General features: G+C 42.9%; 1 protein-coding gene across 1 annotated transcript in view; it reads left to right on the forward strand.

Moving 5' to 3' along the window:
- Window positions 1–20,612, forward strand: part of LOC112215929 (phosphatidylinositol 3,4,5-trisphosphate-dependent Rac exchanger 1 protein) — a 106,063-nt gene that overhangs the window by 37,091 nt on the left and 48,360 nt on the right. Inside the window, exons 9-11 of the mRNA XM_042299365.1 lie at window positions 2,579–2,728; window positions 5,796–5,943; window positions 17,994–18,094. Coding sequence (XP_042155299.1) covers window positions 2,579–2,728; window positions 5,796–5,943; window positions 17,994–18,094 — 399 coding nt within the window. The remainder of the gene's footprint in view (window positions 1–2,578; window positions 2,729–5,795; window positions 5,944–17,993; window positions 18,095–20,612) is intronic.

Consider the following 20,612-nt stretch of genomic DNA (forward strand, 5'->3'; position numbering starts at 1 on the left):
CATCCCCAAACCATCACACTACCACCACCATGCTTGACAGTTTTAAGGTTCTTACTGTTGAACGCAATGTTTGGTTTTCGCCAGGCATAATGGCGACCCCATGTCGTCTTTGTAAAATTCAGGTTCCCTTTATCGAATATTACGCTTTGGTTGAAGATCTGATAACTTTCAGTATTAAAAATGTGCAAAAATAGAGAAAATCAGAAAGAGGGCAAATACTTTTTCACCACACTGTAGGAACATCATCCCGCTATTCACCCCTCCATTTATTCATTCATACAATCATCCCTTGCTCCAATCATTCATCCATGTTTTTAGTCATTTATCACATTTGTCCTCCATCAGTTGATCATTTAATTTTCTTTCTATTTATGTGGGATTAACTCTCTAAAGGTCTGGCTGACGTAAAATCATAAACAAATTACACAGATCTATTCTATCTATGCTACAGTGTTACTTTTAGGCTTCAAAAACTAGATAATGAATTCACTGATGGAGTAGGTGATACAAATCTGATGAGAGTTTACAGTTTGGGTGTAACTATAAAATCTTGCATAGGTTTCTCACACTGAATGACTAACGGTGGATAGGGAGGTTAAATGGATTTGACGAGTGCTTGCTCGCGGTGATAATGTCTTACATTGGTTCGGGCAGGATGCACAACCTGTGTTTCTCACCTTTGAACTTCTGGGATAGCTGCTGCTGCAGGAACTGGAACTTACCAACTTACCACACTGTTCTGCTCATTTTGCTCTAGAGATTTGTTGCACACTAGCCTGTTTTTGCAAGACCTGGGTTAAAGTAGTATTTGAAATGTTTTAAATATTTTAGCTTTGCTTGATTGAGTTTACCAGGCACATAGAAACAATAAAATTGTCCTAAAACTGCCAACCCCACATATCTTGCATTCCAGGCAGGCTCAAGCAAACATTCAAAGTATTTGAAAGATTTCAAGTACTATTCGAACCCAGGTCTGATTTTGTTTTCTCATGTAGCTCTTGCTTTAGGGCCTTAGGCGTAGAAATGCACTTCTTCCTCTCACATGCCTCCTTTCTGTGCCCCGGGGCTGTTGCCTATCGCCTGGTACGTTCAGAGGTAACCACAAAGAAAAATATGTTCTCTCTCTCTGTGTTTCTCAGAGAGACAATATAACCTAATAGTGACACTAAGGTCATGTGCCATTTTTACACTGCCAGTTGTATGTGTCTAACTTGGATGTGTCTAAGGGTATTAATGTGTTGATTTGTAGCATTGTAGAAGCCCTGAAATATCTGTGCTTTTTATACCGTTCAGTTGACAATTTTAAAGCAGGGCTCTCTAACCCTGTTCCTTGAGAGCTACCCCCCTGTAGGTTTTAACTCTAACCCTGTTCCTGGAGAGCTACCCCCCTGTAGGCTTTAACTCTAACCCTGTTCCTGGAGAGCTACCCCCCTGTAGGCTTTAACTCTAACCCTGTTCCTGGAGAGCTACCCTCCTGTAGGTTTTAACTCAAACCCTGTTCCTGGAGAGCTACCCTCCTGTAGGTTTTAACTCTAACCCTGTTCCTGGAGAGCTACCCTCCTGTAGGTTTTAACTCCAAACCTGTTCCTGGAGAGCTACCCTCCTGTAGGTTTTCACTCCAACACCAGTTGTAACTAACCTGGTTCAGTTTATCAACCAGCTAATTATTAGATCAGGTGTGCTAGATTAGGGCTGGAGTGTGAACCTACTGGGCGGTAGCTCTCCAGGAACAGGGTTGGAGAGCCTTGATTTAAAGTAATATGTTTAGATTAATAAGGATATTGAGTGAATCCGTTTGAATGAGATTTGTAGTTTGTGTCTTGTCGGGCCTGTGTTCTTCCACTGAAGAGCACAACCTTGAAATGCACTGACGGTAGGTTTCCCATTCACACGAAGAGCAATTCAACGAGTGTTTTGGCGTGAATGCATTCATCACACTCAGATGAATGCAACAACATTACCCTCCTCCCACGTCCACTATTGTTTGAAACACGCACACCTAGACACCATTAGCCCTTTTTTTTAATGCTTCCACCCCCCCCTCGGGGCCAGGTGGTTTCACATCTATTTATATGACCTTTTAACATTACACTAATGTACTTCCATTACCCCCAGTCCATTCATTATGCATTACAGTCACCTAGAGCCAAAGAGCTGGTCAAATTGGAATGGAGCTGAGAGGAGAGGGAGACAAAGAGAGGGAATGCGAGGGCGGAAGCAAGATGGACCTTTCTGTCGAGTCAGCGGAAAGATGTCTTTTACTAGTCAGTTATTGTTTGTTATTTTAATTAGCAGCACTTACAGTCGGATGGATATTTGAACTCTGAGATATTTCAAGGACAAGTGAAGCTTGAGAGTGTTGTGTCTGGGTTGTATTACCCTCCCAGTTACTTCTGAGGTCAGCATGAGTTCATGAACACTGCATGTTTTATCCCCAAGGAAAGCTAATACAGTATTCATATCAATGTCCATCAACAGCATTGAGGTTAAATGTAATAAAGGTTATTTCTAGAAGAGGAGTCACATGTCGGGTGTGTACCATGGTCCGTTAATTGTTTTTTTTTACCTCTTGTTTTAGCCGACTACCACAGCAACAACTACACGGTGACCAACGGCTGGAAGATCCACAACACGGCCAAGAACAAGTGGTTTGTCTGCATGGCCAAGAACTCTGAGGACAAGCAGAAGTGGCTCGACGCCATCTTGAGGGAACGAGAGCAGAGAGAGAGTGAGTTTAACAAAAAAGGGGCATGTCCTCGCTTTTGGAGCCCTGCTCCCACCTCCCTTGAGAATGTAAGGCTATCATGTTTTCCGATTGTGCTCTACTTTCTGACCTCAGACTTATACAGTATCTCAACAACGCTATGCTATGTATGGTGAGCTAACACAATTAAGGTTCAGATAAATAAACGGTTAGCTTTGCAAGAGGTTACAAATGGAGTACCTCTGTTGTGAGAGATCATACAATATGCATGCAAATGAATGCCTCACTAGGACGGTTGTGGTATGCTTATGGTATGTGGATTATGGTAGGTCTTGCTGCTCTTTTTGTCTCTCTCTCTCTGGCCTTTGTTTTATAAATACATAAAGATTGTGGTATAAGGACCTAGAACTTTAATACGAAATGAATGCAGATGAACAGTCTGGAGTTTAACATTCAAAAGAAAGAGCCAGCCGCCTCTTACCATGCAGTACGAGACCCATGTTTGCTAATCAACACTCCCGAGAGGAGAACACACTCTATACAACAGTTCATTCACAAACAATCTCAAGATGCGCTAAAAACAGAATCTTCGATCCAGCAAGAGCCTGAAATAGAACAGCCAGTAGCAGCTTGCCAGAAACGGCAGCTCACTAGAGAGTATTGCAACACAGTCCCGGTCACGGGTTGTTGTCAGTCTGTAACACCACTCTGTTCTCTCTCTGTTTTGTCTACCCATCTATACCGTGGCATGAAAATGAGGCTCCGTAACACACTTTGTATGCCATTTCGCGACTTGGTGTGGAGTGATTGCAGACGTTTGGCATGAATTAGCAGCTTGGGAGCAGTTTTCAAGAACTGTGCAATTTAATAGTGTGTTCAAATCGAGTCACACCCAAAACATCCTGGCACTGGAATAAAATGATCTTTTGGTCCTCTCTAAAAAAAAGAATGGCACTAAAATACCTCTTTCTCTAGTTAAAATGTGCTATTTGCGGTAGTGTTTGACTACACATTGAAAACATGTATTTTGGGGAAGATGGATTATTTGTTCAAAACGTCATTGTAAGCTGAGCACTCTTACTCCTCTTGTTTAATGACTTTGCCTCCATCCCCCACCCCCTCTTTTGACTTCTAAAGTGTCTCCACATGAGGAGTAAGGACACCTGTTCAGCACTGGCCACCTGTCTTTTTGTTTGCGTGCGCATTGGGGCGGGCTAATAAAGCTTGAAAGGCTTTTACTGACTTCTGTGCCTGTAGGCATGGTGACACCTGATAGCATTGGAGGCAGAAATCACCACTGCTTCCCACCCAAGCTGTAAGTGTATGGGAAGGATTCAACTTAAACAGCTGAGGGGTTTTAAACGTTCAACCATACCTGTGTTCTAGCTGTTTACAACAACAGTAGCTTTAATATTTCAAATGTAGCAAATGAGCCTTCCTCATGGACTTGTACGAGCAGTCACCTGGTCCTGTGGCTAAAATGAAGACGTGGAGCTTTGCAGAGTACCAAGGGCCATGTTGGGTATTGGGTTACGGCAGGCGGAAATTGACCTGAGGCTAACAGATGCCAGATCAGTCACAGTGCAGCCAACCCCCCCTGAACCACCGGCCTGGCCCACATCTGGAAGGCTTGACCACATCCCTTTCATCCCCGTTTCACTATTGATACCTAACCCATTGTTGAATCCCAGTTTCCACCAGCACACCTCTTTTAAATGTACCCCTGTTTTGCCATGGCACTGACTTTAGTTGGCATTTTGGTTGTAGCCCCTTTTTAAATACTCCCAAGACAGATCCATTATTATTGCCCTGCCGGCTGGATGGGGCTGGGATCGTCTTATCAGTGTTTTCGTGGAGGCTGAGGGGAAATGAGTGGGCTAACATGTTAGCCTGTTTGCCTGTGCCAGTGAGAGTGGGAAGAGGGGGCCTCTGGACAGGCTCTGACAGCTGGACCAGCAGGCCAGGGCCGGGGGCCCCTTGCACCAGGACCAGACCCCATTCTGTTCAATGACTCTTTGTTTGAATCCACTCCAGCTGCTGTCAAGTGTAATCCAACCCCACCTTCATCAGCGGCACCCAGCTCTGGCACCCCCGCAAATTTTGTTGGAATTGTCTGAGTCCCACGGTTTAACAGGACCGAGAGGCTGACAATGGAGTTGAGTTAGTCAGAGAGCCTGGTGATGGAGCTCCAAAGTTCAGAGAGCCCAACAGTGTAGTTTAGCAGCTAACTGAGCTCCACTGTGGAGTTTAGCCAATCAGAGAGCCTCACAGTGACGCTCCAAAGTTCAGTTAGCCCCACAGTGGAGTTAAGCTGCTCAGAGAGCCCCATGTTGGAGTTACGGTTTAGAAGCTTTATGAGCATGCTGGACCTTCAAAGGGCTCAACATCAACAGACTAGTTTTGAATTGTCTGTACATATTTGTCATAATTGAACATATTTCTCACTCAAGGGTGTTGCAGCTTGGTAAACATAACTGCTGCTCTACACTAAAGATAAAGAACTCTGTGGCGTCACAGTACATTAGCAGGCGACACAGTACATTGTTCTAGACCTGGACAGACTAACTTCTGGCTTTCCCTCCATAGGAGGCGGCAGATGCGAGCCGCCATGCTCCGTTCCTCTCCTACCCCTGTACCGTGTCAGAAACCTCAACGGGACCATACAGGCAGGGGCATTGTGTCTTCTCACAGCCCCGTGACAGCCTCTTTCCCCCCCCCCGGGGGCTGAAACGCATAGATGTCTGAAGGCAGACTGGAGGAAATGGTGTCCCTCAGGGCTCGGTGTTGGGCCCTCTTTTGTTTTTGCTGGCACTGTGGGACAATAGCTGCTGCCCCCCATTCCAGCCAGAGTGTCAGACATGTGAATCAGCATGATGTCTTAGGCAGTGAGAGGAATGATCTGTAGTCTTTACCTCTCTCTCGCGCACACACTCATACACATTCTCGGACCACACAGTTTATCGTTACCCCTAGACTCACTGTTGGGTTAGAAATATATTAAAACAGTTTATAGTCAACTCAGGCTTTCGATAATGAGCGTCATATGCAAAATGCTTTGGTGTCTGACCCCTTGAGTGTTTGTCTGTTGCAGGTCTGAAGCTGGGGATGGAGCGGGATGCCTATGTGATGATCGCCGAGAAGGGCGAGAAACTCTACCACATGATGATGACCAAGAGCCGCCACCTGATCAAGGACCGGCGTCGGAAGCTGAGCATCGTTCCCAAGTGCTTCATGGGAAAGTGAGTTCTTCCACACTGAACAGTCCATTGCCTTTGTGCAGGCTAAGCTTGAAATCTCAAATGGTACAGTGGTTGGATGACAACAATAGGTGCTCAGTTGAGGGGGTGACCTTTCAACTGGGAACAAGGGTACTTTTAAGACATCTTTGAGGTACAAATACATGAAAACTATGGGATTCTTCCACTGAACCAAAACTTCTGCCGTTAATAGTGATCATATTATATATACATTGATGATAATAATATGTGAAATCCCTACATTCTGTAGTTCTGAGGGAGGTGGATCACAACAGGGATGTTGTGTTGAAAAGGGCTCCATCCATTCTATCTAACCATTCCATGACTAATTTCTGTTGCATATAATTACCGGCCACTGAGAAGTAGAGGAGGAATTGAATGGCAGAATGCCTAACCTGGCCCTATCATTACATCTCTCCTAGCCTGCCATAATGATACCTACTGTAATCACCCTTGCATATGGAACGGCCTAAGTTGATTCCCTTACACACCGTATCATTAAGCAGGCGCTTCCTGAGTCTGCCGGCCTTTCCTCATCCATGTGCACACGTGCTCGTGCACACACACACACACAAGCAAACCCGGTGCAATCATTCACGCCACACACTACACACCACTCACTAACACAATCAGTTTCCCAACCCCAACTGATGAGTGAGATGACTGGGAGTTGTTTTCCATCCTGTGTTGGGAGCCACGAACTTGTTGTCGGAGGCGACTGTTTTCAACCGACACGTATAGAGCTTCCTTAAGGAAGAGACCTTCCCTTTAACTGCGAGGACATCATTAGACAGACCCTTCAACAGCGAGCTGCTGGACTAAGCAGCCCCCCCCAGTCTTTCAATGCTGTGAATGAACAATGAGGGCCTAGTTTGCCTCCTGTAATGCATTTTCCATTATGCCCCACAGCTCCACACACAGTGTTTTGCGAGATTCCGAACAGTTATTAAAATTATTATTTGGCACAATTTTTTTTTTTTTGGGGGGGATCACTGGAGCTTACTTTATGGAGAGTCAGCATCCAAGGGAAATATTTAATGAGTTTCTATAGAACTGTAAACCGCAATGAAATGTCAGGGAGGTAAGATTCGATGAGCATTATAGGTGGGGCTGTTTTCATTTTATCTTCAGCTTTCAGTATTATTTGAGAGTACACTGACAGGTAGGGTAGTTTCCTGTATTCGATTAGTAAAGGGTTAAAGTTCACTATGCCCACCGGGCAAAAATACATTGAGCCAACCAGCATCTATCGATGTCATAGGTCAAAATAATGACGTTGGAAATCAATGGAGTTTTTGGTTGATGACACCAATAAGTGGTCAACGTACACATTCTAACCTGTTTTTCAACCCCACGAATCAACGCAAGCATTTCAAAGGGCGGGCGATTTATTTCAAGAAGAATTCCCGTTTGTTGACAACTCAAATATAAACCAAATGTGGCCGTTAAGTCAAGATTTTGTCCCGGAAGGTAACTACTATCATATCGAAGACGAGGTGCTATAAAATGACAATAAACTAACCCCTCCTTTTCTTTCCCCGAAGATGTTTACTCTACTGACTGTCTCGTACCCAGACAAGCTCAGTGCGTCAAGCCATCCATGTTTTCTGATTATTTTGTATTTTTGATCACTCTGCTAGACATCTAGTCCGGGCTCCTAATGTATCCTTTTCCAGGAAAAGCACTCTACCTCTTAATGCAACCATATAGACTGTTTGTGTTTGAGTGTGTGATCGCACGTGCGAGCGTGTGTGTGTGTGTGTGTGTGTGTGTGTGTGCGCCTGTGCGCACTTGCTCTCTCTTCTCCGTGGCTGTCTGAGAAAAGCGTTCCATGTCAGCACTAGGCGTTTTTCAGCACTCTTACCTCCTGCCAGCACCTCACTGTAGAGTGAACAAGAGGCTCTCACTTTCCCTCTCTTCCTGTTTCTATTCCTCTCTAACCGCTCTAGTTCTGATGTTATTATAAATTAGCATAGCTCACTTCGGGAGACTGCATTGCTCACTAAGTGTGGTTGTTAGATTAAATGAATCTCATGCAGAATGCCGATTTGGTAGTGCCTCTTATTTACGCAGCTCCCTTAATTCCACCATTTGTCAGCAGCGTATTTGGGTGGTTGGTCACACTTTGGTTCTTCTTTTAGCCTTCCACATTTTGGGCCTGTATTGCATCATGGGTATGGCAATGCACCAGGGCCAGGTCTGTATTCATTAGGCACGAAAGGAAGAACCATGGAGGGAACCATGGTTCTTCTTTCTTATTACTTGTGTAATAAGAAAGGCTTGGTTTTGTGTGAAAACATTTTTGCTGTTTTGCTACGTTGTGCACTAATAAATACGACCTAGGTTGGAACATTCTTGTGCTTACTGATGTGGTAATTATTTTTTTTTTTACAGATTAGTATCTTGTACATTAGAAACAACATTTTGCAATCAAGGCAACACAGACTTTACAAAACATTATGAACACCTGCTCTTTCCATGACAGTCTGACCAGGTGAATCCAGGTGAAAGCTATGATCCCTTATTGATGTCACTAGTTAAATCCACTTCAATCAGTGTAGATAAAAGGGAGGAGACATGTTTAAAGATGGATTGTTAAGCCTCGAGACAATTGAGACCTTGTGTATATGTGCCATTCAGAGGGTGAATGTGCAAGACAAAAGATTGAAGTGCCTTTGAATGGGGTATGGTAGTAGATGCCAGGTGCACCGGGTTGTGTCAAGAACTGCAATGCTGCTGGGTTTTTACACTCAACAGTTTCCCGTGTGTATCAAGAAGGGTCCACCACCCAAAGGACATCCAGCCAACTTGACGCAACTGTGGGAAGCATTGTGGTCAACATCCCTGTGGAACGCTTTCAACACTTTGTAGAGTCCATGCCCCGACGAATTGAGGCTGTTCTGAGGGAAAAAGGGGAGGGGTGTAACTTAATTAGGGAGGTGTTCTTAATGTTTTGTACACTCATTGCTTGTCACAGCAGGCTTACTTGTTTTTCAAATGATCCTCACTTTCCAGCCACACATTCCCTGAACAAAGTTCTTTTACACTGCATGTGTAAACATAATCCCTAAAAACCAGGGGTGGAATGAAGAAAGGACTAAATGTGACCGATTGCTTGAAACTAACTGGTTGGTGTTTTTTTTCTGTGTGTCTTTTGCAGCTGCTCTGGAAAGTTAAACTCTTCTTCTGCTTTGGAAAACACACACATTGTTCAGAAATCACATCCAGGGCCGGTTCTAGGAGTGTGCTGGATTGGGCTTTGCCCACCCTAAATTGAGTTTTGCCAACCCAATCAGAAATAATGGAACATATTTAAAGTAAAATAAATGCATGCTTATTTAAAATTTAAGCCATAAAGCTGAGGTGCAAAATGTTGATAAAGATATTGTCTGTAATTTTACACTTCTGAGGTCGAAAGAGGGGTTGAACTCAATAGTAGGAAGGTGTTCTTAATGTTTTGTACACTTAGTGCCCTATTTCACAAGGGGACCTACTTGACATTTTTACCTCGGGTCCCTTGTTCAAGAGGAAGCAAGCCTCTTGTTGACTGACTGATAACAATATTTCCAATAGCTAATTTGGAAGACCTCATTCTAGCATGCTGTAGGTAAAGAATTTATGAAGCTTCAGATACACATGTGTACACAAGTGCGTGCTCACACACACACACACAGCCTCTCTGTATTCTCATCATTAGCAGTGATTTACTCCTCTGTGTGACCGCTCCAGTGTCAAAATGAACCAGAACGCTTACGTAACACCCCACCTGGCCAGAGTCCACTTGAGCCTTCTGCCAATGTCAATCAGCAGCATGTCTCTTTGAAAAACACACGCAGCCACACACACCGTCACACACACACATACATACACAGTCGGGAAAAAACACACTTGTGAGAGGTGCACTACACAGATCTGGCTGACAATCACCTCCAAACACATACCAACAACACCACCACATGCCAAAAAAAGCAGTACCCCAATTCAGTAGGTCATGAGTGACTCTTATTTATGGTAAAATATTCCCATTGTTAGTCAACCGGACAGACGAGCTCAGGTGGGAGCAGATGGCTCAAGGTGTCTGTGTTCTAGCATGAAGACACACGCCACAGGAGTCACACGTTTACTGCTTTCACAGTGATACCCACACACATTTTGGCGTGAACATGCGGGAATCACACTTTTATTCTGCTTTTGCAGCAGGGCACATAAGCATGCTTACACAGACCGAGGCACGCACACACTTGTTTTTCTATCCTTGTGGCTACCTCATTGATTTCCATTCAACATCCTATTTCCCTTAACCCTAACCTTTACCACTAAACCTAAATGGAGGACCAGACAGTGCGGACAGACACGGTTGTCCTGTTTTTAGCTTCTAGCCAACTTTGTAGTGTCTTTTTTTTATGTGTGTGTGTGTGTGTGTGTGTGTGTGTGTGTGTGTGTGTGTGTGTGTTATTTCTCAGAATTATTATTATTATTATTTATTATTACCGACAGCCGGGAAAAAACTTTAGGATTTTAGATCCGTGGTCACTCACCAGGAATTCAAGCAAAAATGAGATTTTCCCTGACCCTGGATCCTTTCCGAGGCAGCTCTGTTCATCCTGGGGGCTGTACCAAAAGGTAGAAGGAGTGAGGTCCTAGTCAGACTCAGGTGTCATGCATACCATCCACCGCTTCCAAGTATAAAACTTGCTAATGTTCAGTCCCTGGACAATAAAATAGACTAGCTGATGACAAGGGTCTCTTTCCAGAGAGACATCAGGAACTGTAACGTACTCTGTTTTACGGGAATCATGGCTCTTCTGGATATATTGTCCCCGTTATTCGGTCATTGTCACATACCGTGTATATTCCCCCCGAAGCCGACAGCTCTTAAGGAACTACACTGGACTACATGCAAACTGGAAACCGCATATCCTGAGGTCACATTTATTGTAGCTGGGGACTTTAATAAAGGAAATTTGAAGGAAACCGAAATTCTATCAGCGCATGTCCTGTGCTACATGTGCAACACTGACTCTGGATCATTGCTACTCTCCCTTCCAGGATGGCTGCAAGGCCCTCCCCCGCACTCCCTTAGGCAAATCAGATCACGCCTCCATTCTACTTCTCCCCACCTAGGCAGGAACTTTAATGGGAAGCTCCTGTGGTAAGGACTATTTTAACTATGGTCTGACCAGTCCAAATCTATGCTTCAAGCTTGTTTTGAACACGTGGACTGGGAAATGTTTCGGGTCGCCTGAGAATAGTATCGACGTATACACTGACTCGGTGACTGGGTTCATCAGCTAGTGCATAGATGGTGTTGTTCCCACTGTGACGATTAGAACTTATCCTAATCAAAATCTGTGGATAGATGGCAGCATTCACGCAAAATTGAAAGCGCAAACCACTGCATTTAACCATGGCAAGGTGACTGGGAACATGGACGTGTACTAACAGACCAGCTACGACCTCCGTAAGGTAATCCAAAAGGAAAAACAGCAGTACAGGGACAAACTGGAGTTGCAATTCAATGACTCAGACACGAGACGTATGTGGCAGGGACTTCAGACGATCACAGATTATAAAGGGAAAGCCAGCAACGTTGAGGACACCTCGCTCCCGGACGAGCTAAATACCTTTTGCCCGCACACCTTAGAGCCGCCGATGTGGGCCCCTGACGCTCATGAGGACTGTGTGCTCTCGTTCTCCGTGGCTGACGTGAGCAAGTCATTTAAGCATGCTAATCCTCGCAAGGCTGCCAGCCCAGACGGCATCCCAAGCCGCGTCCTCTGAGCATGTGCAGACCAGCTTGCCTGAGCGTTTACGGACATGCTCTATCTCCATATCCCAGTCTGCTATCCCCACTTGCTTCAAGCTTGTCCATTGTTCCTGTACCCAAGAAAGTGATGTTAACTGAACTAAATGACTATAGACCTGTTGCATTTTGTCATTGAAGTGCTTTGAGGCTAGTTAAGGACCATATCACCTCCACCCTACCTGACACCCTAGACCCAATACAATTTGAATATCGCCTCAACAGATCCACGGACGACATAATCGCCACTGCACTGCACAATGCCCTATCCCACCTGGACAATAGAAATACCTATGTAAGAATGCTGTTCATCTTCTACAGCTCAGCCTTCAACACCATAGTGCCCTCCAAGCTCATCATTAAGCTCAGGGCCCTGCATCAGAACCACTCCCTGTGCAACTGGGTCCTGGACTTCCTGATGGGCCGACCCCAAGTGGTGAAGGTAGGCAGCAACACCAACGCCACGCTCATCTTCAACATGGGGGCCACACGGGTGCATGCTCAGCCCCCTTCTGTACTCCTCGTTCACTCATGACTGCATGGCCACGTCTCCAACTCAATCATCAAGTTTGCTGATGATACAACAGTGGTAGGCCTGATTACCAACAATGACGAGACAGCCTACAGGGAGGATGTGAGAGCCCTGGCGGAGTGTAGCAAGAAAAATAACCTCTCCCTCAAAGTCAACAAAATGAAGGAGCTGATTGTGGACTACAAGAGACCGCAGAGAGAGCACCCCACCCACAGTGACTGGGCTGCAATGGAGCGGGTCAAAAGCTTCAAGTTCCTCCGTGTGCACATCACTGACAACCTGAAATGGTCCCTTCACACAGACAGTGTGGTGAAGAAGGCGCAGCAGGGCCTCTTCAACCTCAGGAGGTTGAATACATTTGTCTTGGCCCCCAAGACCCTCACAAAATTAAAATTAATCAGATGCATTATTGAGAGCATCCTATCGGGCTGTATCACCGCCTGGTACGGCAATTGCACCATCTGCAACCACAGAGGGTGGTGCAGTCAGCCCAAAGCATCACACTGACCTCCAGAACATCTACAGCACCCGGTGTCACAGGAAGGCCAAGAAGATCATCAAGGACCTCAGCTATCCGAGGCATGGCCTGTTCACCCCGCTACCATCTAGAAGGCAGAGACCGTACATGTGCATCAAAGCTGGGACCATCAGACTGTTACAGTCACCACTATCCGGCCTCAGCCAAGTACCCTGCCCTGAAACTTAGGGCAGCATTCTATCTACGGAGTCATTGAACAATGGTCACATTAACAATGTTTACATACAGTTTCACTCAATTTATATGTATATACTGTATTCTAGTCATGGCTCATCTTATATAACTTACTTTTTATTTGTCTTGATTATGTGTGTATTTTTATTGCTACTGTAGGTATTACTGCACTTTTGGAGCTAGAAACGCAAGAATTTCGCTGCACTTGCGATAAAATCAGCAAATCTGTGTACGTGACCACAAAACTTTGATTTGATAACACTAACGCCTAACCCTAAACCTAACCCCTAAACTTAAAATAGCATTTACTGCTTGTGGGGATGTGATACTTTTCCTTGTTTTACTATCCTTGTGGGGACTTTGGGGGATTTCAGGTCCGAGGATAGAACAAGACCACACACACATTGCATGAACACACACACATTGCATAAACACATGCATACATACATTTTGGCATTAACACACACAGAAATCACACATTTGGCCTGCTTTCGCAGGAATGCTCATGAACACATTTATTATGAAAACAAATGCACAGGAATCGCACGTCAAGGCTGCTTTCGCACCAGAGCACATGAGCAAACATGGGTTGTTCCACGAAATGAGGGCCTTTTGCTTCCCTTTGATATTTTAAATAGAAATGTTCTATACTCACAAAAAGCTTACTTCTCTAAAATGTTCTGCACAAATTTGTTAAATTTGTTAACAAATTTGTTAATACATCCACCTGACAGGTGTGTCATATCAAGAAGCTGATTAAACAGCATGTGTGCTGGGGACAATAAAATCCCACTCTAAAATGTGCAGTATTGTCACACAACACTGCCACAGATGCCTTAAGTTTTGAGGGAGTGTGCAATCGGCATGCTGACTGCAGGAATGTCCAACAGAGGTCTTTCCAGAGAATTGAATATTCATTTCTCTACCATAAGCCACCTCTAATGTCGTTTTAGAGAATTGGGCAGTACATCCAACCGGCCTCACAACTGCAGACCATGTGTAACCCCGTCAGCCCAGGACCTCCACATCCGGCTTTGTCTGAAGCGGGGTGGTGCTGAGGAGTATTTCCGTCTGTAATAAAGCCCATTTGTGGAAAAACTTCCGATTAGCTGGGCCTGGCTATCCAGTAGGTGTGCCTGGCTCCCAAGTGTGTGGGTCTATGCCCCATTCAAAAGAGAATCATCGCTCTCTCCCAGAAGCTTGGCTGGTGTGTAAAACCCACAAATTCAGAGAAACAAAAAGGTGTTATGGCTTTGCGTTGAAAGACGTTGCACAAAGCTTACTTCATTATTTCATTTTTTTTTAAATTATTTTCATTGCATCAGGGATAGCGTACCTGTATGGTTCAGCTTTACAGCCTTTCAGTGTGTAGGAACAACATTTTTATTTGAATTCAAAAGAGAATTTGTAAAGAACAACAAATGAGCAGCAGGTGTTCTAATCAGAGTTGCCACTCATCTGCCAATCAGGGATGTGGATTTTCTGGTCTACCTGTATACAAATTAGTCACAAACAAATCCAGAATTATAGGGTAAGGGAGTGGGCACTAGGGGCAACTCACCATGCCCTCCCAGGCCCACCCATGGCTGCACCCCTGCCTAGTCGTGAAATCCATAGATTAGGGCCTAATGAATTTATGCCAATAGACTGATTTCCTTCTATGAACTGTAGCTCGGTAAAATCTTTGAAATTGTTGCGTTTTTAGGTTTTCGTTCAGTATACATCTAATAGTTCAATCATATTTGAGAAGTAGGTGAGCTGGTTCTACTCTTTTTGGCCATTTTCTGGTGTTTTGTGGTGGAAAACTGATTGGCTCTATCGTAACACGGCAACCCTGTTTACCCATAGTCAGGCTAGAAATATTTGACTAATGACATGTTTTTTTGTGAAGCTTGCATTCAATTGCCCCTGGCTGTTGCACACAAGCTTCCATTATTTCCTGTCACAAGGGGATTTATGGCAGATTTTTTTTTTTTTTAATGAAATCGTCAACCTGTTACTTAATTTGACATTTAATAGGCACTTACTATAGTCGTTTATTTTATTTAACCTCTTGATGGGAGAACGTTTTTTCTTAAGTTGAACATGTGCTCTTTATTATGGTTTTTTGGTTTGTTGAAATCACACCTTTTTTTTCTTTTTGTTTTACAAAGTTACACATCTCAAAAGGCACCGAATTGGTGGAATGACACACACACACACACACACACACACACACACACGCATGCACACACACACACACATTTTGCATGAACATGCACATAGGAATCACACATTTAACCTGCTTTCGCAGGAATGCTCGCTCAAACACACATTCACACAATCAGACACACGCTCACATTCACTGTTCCTCGTTCTCCGGGGAATTGATTTTGCTCAGTGGTGTGGAAGATTGAGCAGACGGAAATTTAATTTTCTCCTCTCCAAACATTTGTCCAACACTTGGTGTCAGAAGAGGGAGAATACACTTTGAGGAGAGAATCTGTATTTATGTGAGAGCGCTTCTGTATGAATGGCACCACACAAGCCATGAATTGGCACTTTTTGGAGCGAGAAATGAAAGAGATGGATGGATAAATGGAGAAAGATGGGGTTTAAGGCTGGTGGGAGGGGAGACCAGGGGAGCAAGGGAGAAGGAGCAGAGGGATAGAAAGTGGGAGGAGATGACGAGGAAGAGGAGTGAAAGGGAGGGGAGAGAAGGCAGAAGTAGCTTTGGGAGAGCTTATGTTACAAAGGGCTTTAAAGGGCTATTTATACCCTACGGAGACGGACCCTACAGAGCGTAGCACAATGTCATTTTTCGTCACAAAAGGGTGCGCTCCGACATTCTACGTATTCCCGTGCCACATGAAGATTGTAATGCACCGTATCATTCCTTGCGGGGTGTCGGCAATGAAGCTCACTTGGTTCCTTGATCTGATCTATAGGCCATGCATCAAAGTAACCTATTTTGCATTGATAAATAAATATAATCTTAGCGAATGTTCAAACAGTAAACCAAACAACATTGTAGCCTTATTAGAACTCCCCTAAAAATGTATTTTGTTTTAAAAGTAATAACTATTGATTCCAGGCCATTGGTAAAAACAGCTGCGAGAGATGTGCTTTTTCTCTGTGACCAAAACATGATGAAATTCTATTTTTAGCTGATATGGGAGTGAATACTTTGAAACAGCAAAGCAAATTATGGTAATGTTGTAGGTTACACCGGCAAGTGTAAGAATATTTGCCAGGGCGTATTATTTAATTATAAATCGGATTATTTCACAATGGTGATGTGGGAATTTACTCTACTTCAAAATCACTTTATATTCAAGATTGCTGTCTTGGTTTAGCTTGGCATTAAACAAATAGCCTATGTTGCATTGATAACTAAATATTATAACCTCAGCGGATGTTCAAACAATAAACCAAACAACATTGTAGCCTTATCAGAATCCTCCAAAAAGTATTTTGTTTAGAAATAACGTTATTCTACGCTATTTGGAAGCCTAAAAACAGGTGGCCATGTGCTTTTATTTCGTGACTAAAAATGATATTCTATTTTTAGCTGATAAGGGAGTGAATACATTGAAGCAGCATGTCAAACTGGGATAATATATTATGTTACACCGGCAAGTATAACAATATTTGCCAGGGCATATTTAATTTTAAATCCGATTTTATTTTGCATGGCTATGTGAAGCTAAAAGGCTAGCTAGCTTGGGTGGCTACCCAATTAGCACCGGCTACCCAATATGCACGGGGGCCATTGTCGCAAGAACCCATATCAACGAATGACACTGTTTTGATAGCTACGTCACAGACAGAACAACGAGCTAGATGTTTCACCGGATGTATAAATCTGAAGCATCCAGTTGGCATTTCCACTCTCCACCAAATATGGTGATGAGAGGAAGTCCAATGTGGGAGAAGATGGAGCGAGATGGATTTTGGCAACATTGAGACACAAATCACATTTTGGGTGGGGGGGATAATCGGTGAACAGATTTCCTAAATTCTGCACTTGTTTTGCTGAATTCCTTGTGATTTTAGTATTTTTTTTAACAGAACTTTTTAGACCTGTGTGGCTTGGGTTTGTTTCCTGCTGGGGCCACATACTGTTCACAAAGAAAGTATGCACTCACTTTCAACAGATAACATACGTCATTTAAAAAATGTTCAATCTATCTACTGAACATAAATATAAACCCAACGTGCAACAATTTAAAATAGTTTACTGAGTTACAGTTCATATGAGGAAATTAGTCAATTGAAATAAATAAAAAAGGTCCTAATCTATGGGTTTCACATGACTGGGAATACAGATATGCATCTGTTGGTCTCCGATACCTTTTAAAAGGAAATTGACCTCACAATGGGCCTCAGGATCTCGACACGATATTTCTGTGCATTCAAATTGCCATCGATAAAATGCAATTGTGTTCGTTGTCCGTAGCTTATACCTGCCCATACATAACTTCACCGCCATCATGGGCACTCTGTTCACAACGTTGACATCAGCAAACCGCTCGCCCACACGACACCATACATGCGGTCTGCAGTTGTGAGGCCGGTTGGATGTACTGCCAAATTCTCTAAAATGACGTTGGCGGCGGCTTATAGTAGAGAATGGAATATAAATGTATCTGCCAACAGCTCTGTTGGACATTCCTGCAGTCAGCAATGCAATTGCACGCTCCATCAATACTTGAGACATCTGTGGCATTGTTGTGCACATTTTAGAGTGGAATTTTATTGTTCCCAGAAAGGTGCACCTGTGTAATGATCATGCTGTTTAATCAGCTTCTTGATATGCCACACCTGTCAGGTAGATGGATTATCTTGTCAAATATACAATTTGAGACAAATAACCTTTTTGTGCGCATGGAAAATATATGGGGATCTTTTATTTCAGCTCATAAAACATGGGACCAAAACTCTAAATGTTGCATTTATATTTTATTTCACTAATATATATACATATATTGTCTGTTTCCCCACAGTGAGTTTGTGTCTTGGCTGATAGATAGTGGAGAGATCAGCAAGCCAGATGAGGGGGTCAACCTGGGTCAAGCTTTGCTGGAGAATGGCATCATCCACCACGGTGAGAGAATAGTCTCTGTCCTTCATATCATCCGGTCATTATTTCTGACTTTCTCCCTTTCTCTGTATCTGTTTCTCGCTCTCTCTCCGTCTCTGTATCTGTCTCTGTCTCTAGCTCTCTTTCTCCCTCTCCGTCTCTATCTGTCTCTAGCTCTCTTTCTCCGGTTCTCTTTTTCTCTCGCTCTTTCTCCGTCTCGGTCTCTCGCTCTCTTTCTCCGGTTCTCTTTTTCTCTCGCTCTTTCTCCGTCTCGGTCTCTCGCTCTCTTTCTCCTGTTCTCTTTGTCTTTTGGCTCTTGCTCTCTCTCTTCCTCCTACTATATACATTCTTAAACCATTTCAAATACCATGGCAATAATGATTTTAAATATATTACTAAATGACATGTTTTATAACAAAATATCATAATAAAGATAGTGTTGCACCAAGATGGGAATTAATTTTCTGCTGAAATTCTCATTACCGCGACACATCCAGCTCTGTCTGAATGTATGATATGTTGTCATTTAAACAGACTAAAATAAATAAATGGATGTTTTACTAGATGTTTTCAAATTACAGAAAAATTAACTGAATTTTCATGTATAATAATAATACTTTTAAATAATAATAAAAACATTTTGGAAAAGTGTCTATGACTGATGTTCTCATCCCCCACAACATATTTGAAGGACTGTTTACACACACACACACACACACACACACAGAGACAATTTAAAATAAAATTTGAATGAAGCAACACATCTGCCAGTACCTTCAAGATGGCTACCAGGTAAGCAGATGTCTTTGTTTCTCCAGTTAAAAGTTAGACATTCTCCTTGTCAGGCTGTGTACACGACACTATTGATTATCAGTACAGATACAGGTAGTTTTCCACATTTAGAAAAATGTTACGTGTAAAATGTTCTATGAAAATATACTTCATTAATGTCTTGTGTACAATGAGTAAAAATGTGTCGTCATGGCTTCTATTGCCAGCAAAGCATGCTAAGGTTTGTCATCCTCCGCAACACCATTCTCACTTACCGCTGCTATTTAAGGCCAGTTACGGTAGAGAGAACTTCTGTTTCGGTATAGAGAATTTAATCATACAGACTATTTTTTTTTATATATATATATATATATAGATATATATATATATATATATATATATATATATATATATATATATATATATATATATATATAATAAACTATTTAATTTAAATATGATTTATTAACTGTTGATATTCTGCTTTATGTCCTGTTTTAATTGCAGACAGTCAGCAAGTGACAAAAAGAAAGCTTTAGCGAAGCCTGACAAAATTCAGAGAAAAGGTTTACACCAACCCAGAACTGCTGGAAGAGTACAGAAGGAAGGAGAGAGAGAGAGAGAGAGGTCAGGGGTTGGAGAGGTTACAGCAAGAGTAATTAGCATATATATATATATATATATATCTATATATATATATATATATATATATGAAGCCTATTGCCTCATACAGTGTCTATAGGAAGTCAATACCCTACAGTGTTAGGAAGTCTACATGCGCGCGCACACACACACACAATCAGTAAGTCATTCAGTCTCTACTATAGGATGACGTGTCCATAACAGTAAGATTTTTTTTCCCATGTTTTGAGACATGCTCATTTCATGTCATGCTTCCTTTCCATTTCCAGGTGTAAAAAAAACTAAAGCAAAATTGTCAAATCAAGAGAACTCGAGATCTGACAAAGAAGCAACATGAAAAGAAGACAAAACAGTGGTGGGAAAACTCAAAGGTATTACAGGAGAAACAGCTAAAAGCTGTATTGGATGTGACACCATCAAGCCAGGAAAAAGATACACTTCAGCATGTTCAAGAAGCAAATGAAGTTATTCAAAATCTTCAAGAAGGCACAGCCTCCCCAGGAGAACAGCCATTCTCACCTCGGCAGGTAAATGTCCCTGCCATCAACTCAACTCCTAAAAGAAGAGAGACATCTCGACAGACACCAGGACCAATGAAGACATCTACCCCAAAGGAATGACCAAAAATGATCAAAATCAAGGTCAAAGTTGCAATATTTAGAAGAGAAGCTTTTGGGGAGGACCAAAGAGCTGGTCAACCTTGAAGAAAAGACTGAAAAGACTAGAGATGATGGCCAAGAGGAAGCAGGTAGTTGTCAACATGGAAGGCAGATTGGTCCAGAAAACTACAAAGAGAGGTCATCAAAGAACATTACCCAATAACAGCCAGAGAAGACTAATGCGCACACTTGTTAGCCACTTCCTTCATCAAGATGAAGTCTCCACTGTAATACATGGGAACTCCGGAAAAAGAGCCAGATATTCTGTAAGAGAGAGAGCCTTAACGAATGGCAAATCTTCATAGAAGATTTCTGTCTGAGAATCCAAGGCACAGCCTTTCCAAGGCTCAATTTTTTAAACTCAAGCCATTTTGGATTGGTCAGCGAAGAGTCACAGACAGGGAAACATGTGCTTCAAAACATATATGTGTAAACTTTGGCTTGAAGAGAAAGAAGCTGCACCAGCTTGG

The sequence above is a fragment of the Oncorhynchus tshawytscha genome, linkage group LG16, assembly GCF_018296145.1.
Source record: "Oncorhynchus tshawytscha isolate Ot180627B linkage group LG16, Otsh_v2.0, whole genome shotgun sequence".
In the NCBI taxonomy this organism is placed as follows: Eukaryota; Metazoa; Chordata; class Actinopteri; order Salmoniformes; family Salmonidae; genus Oncorhynchus; species Oncorhynchus tshawytscha.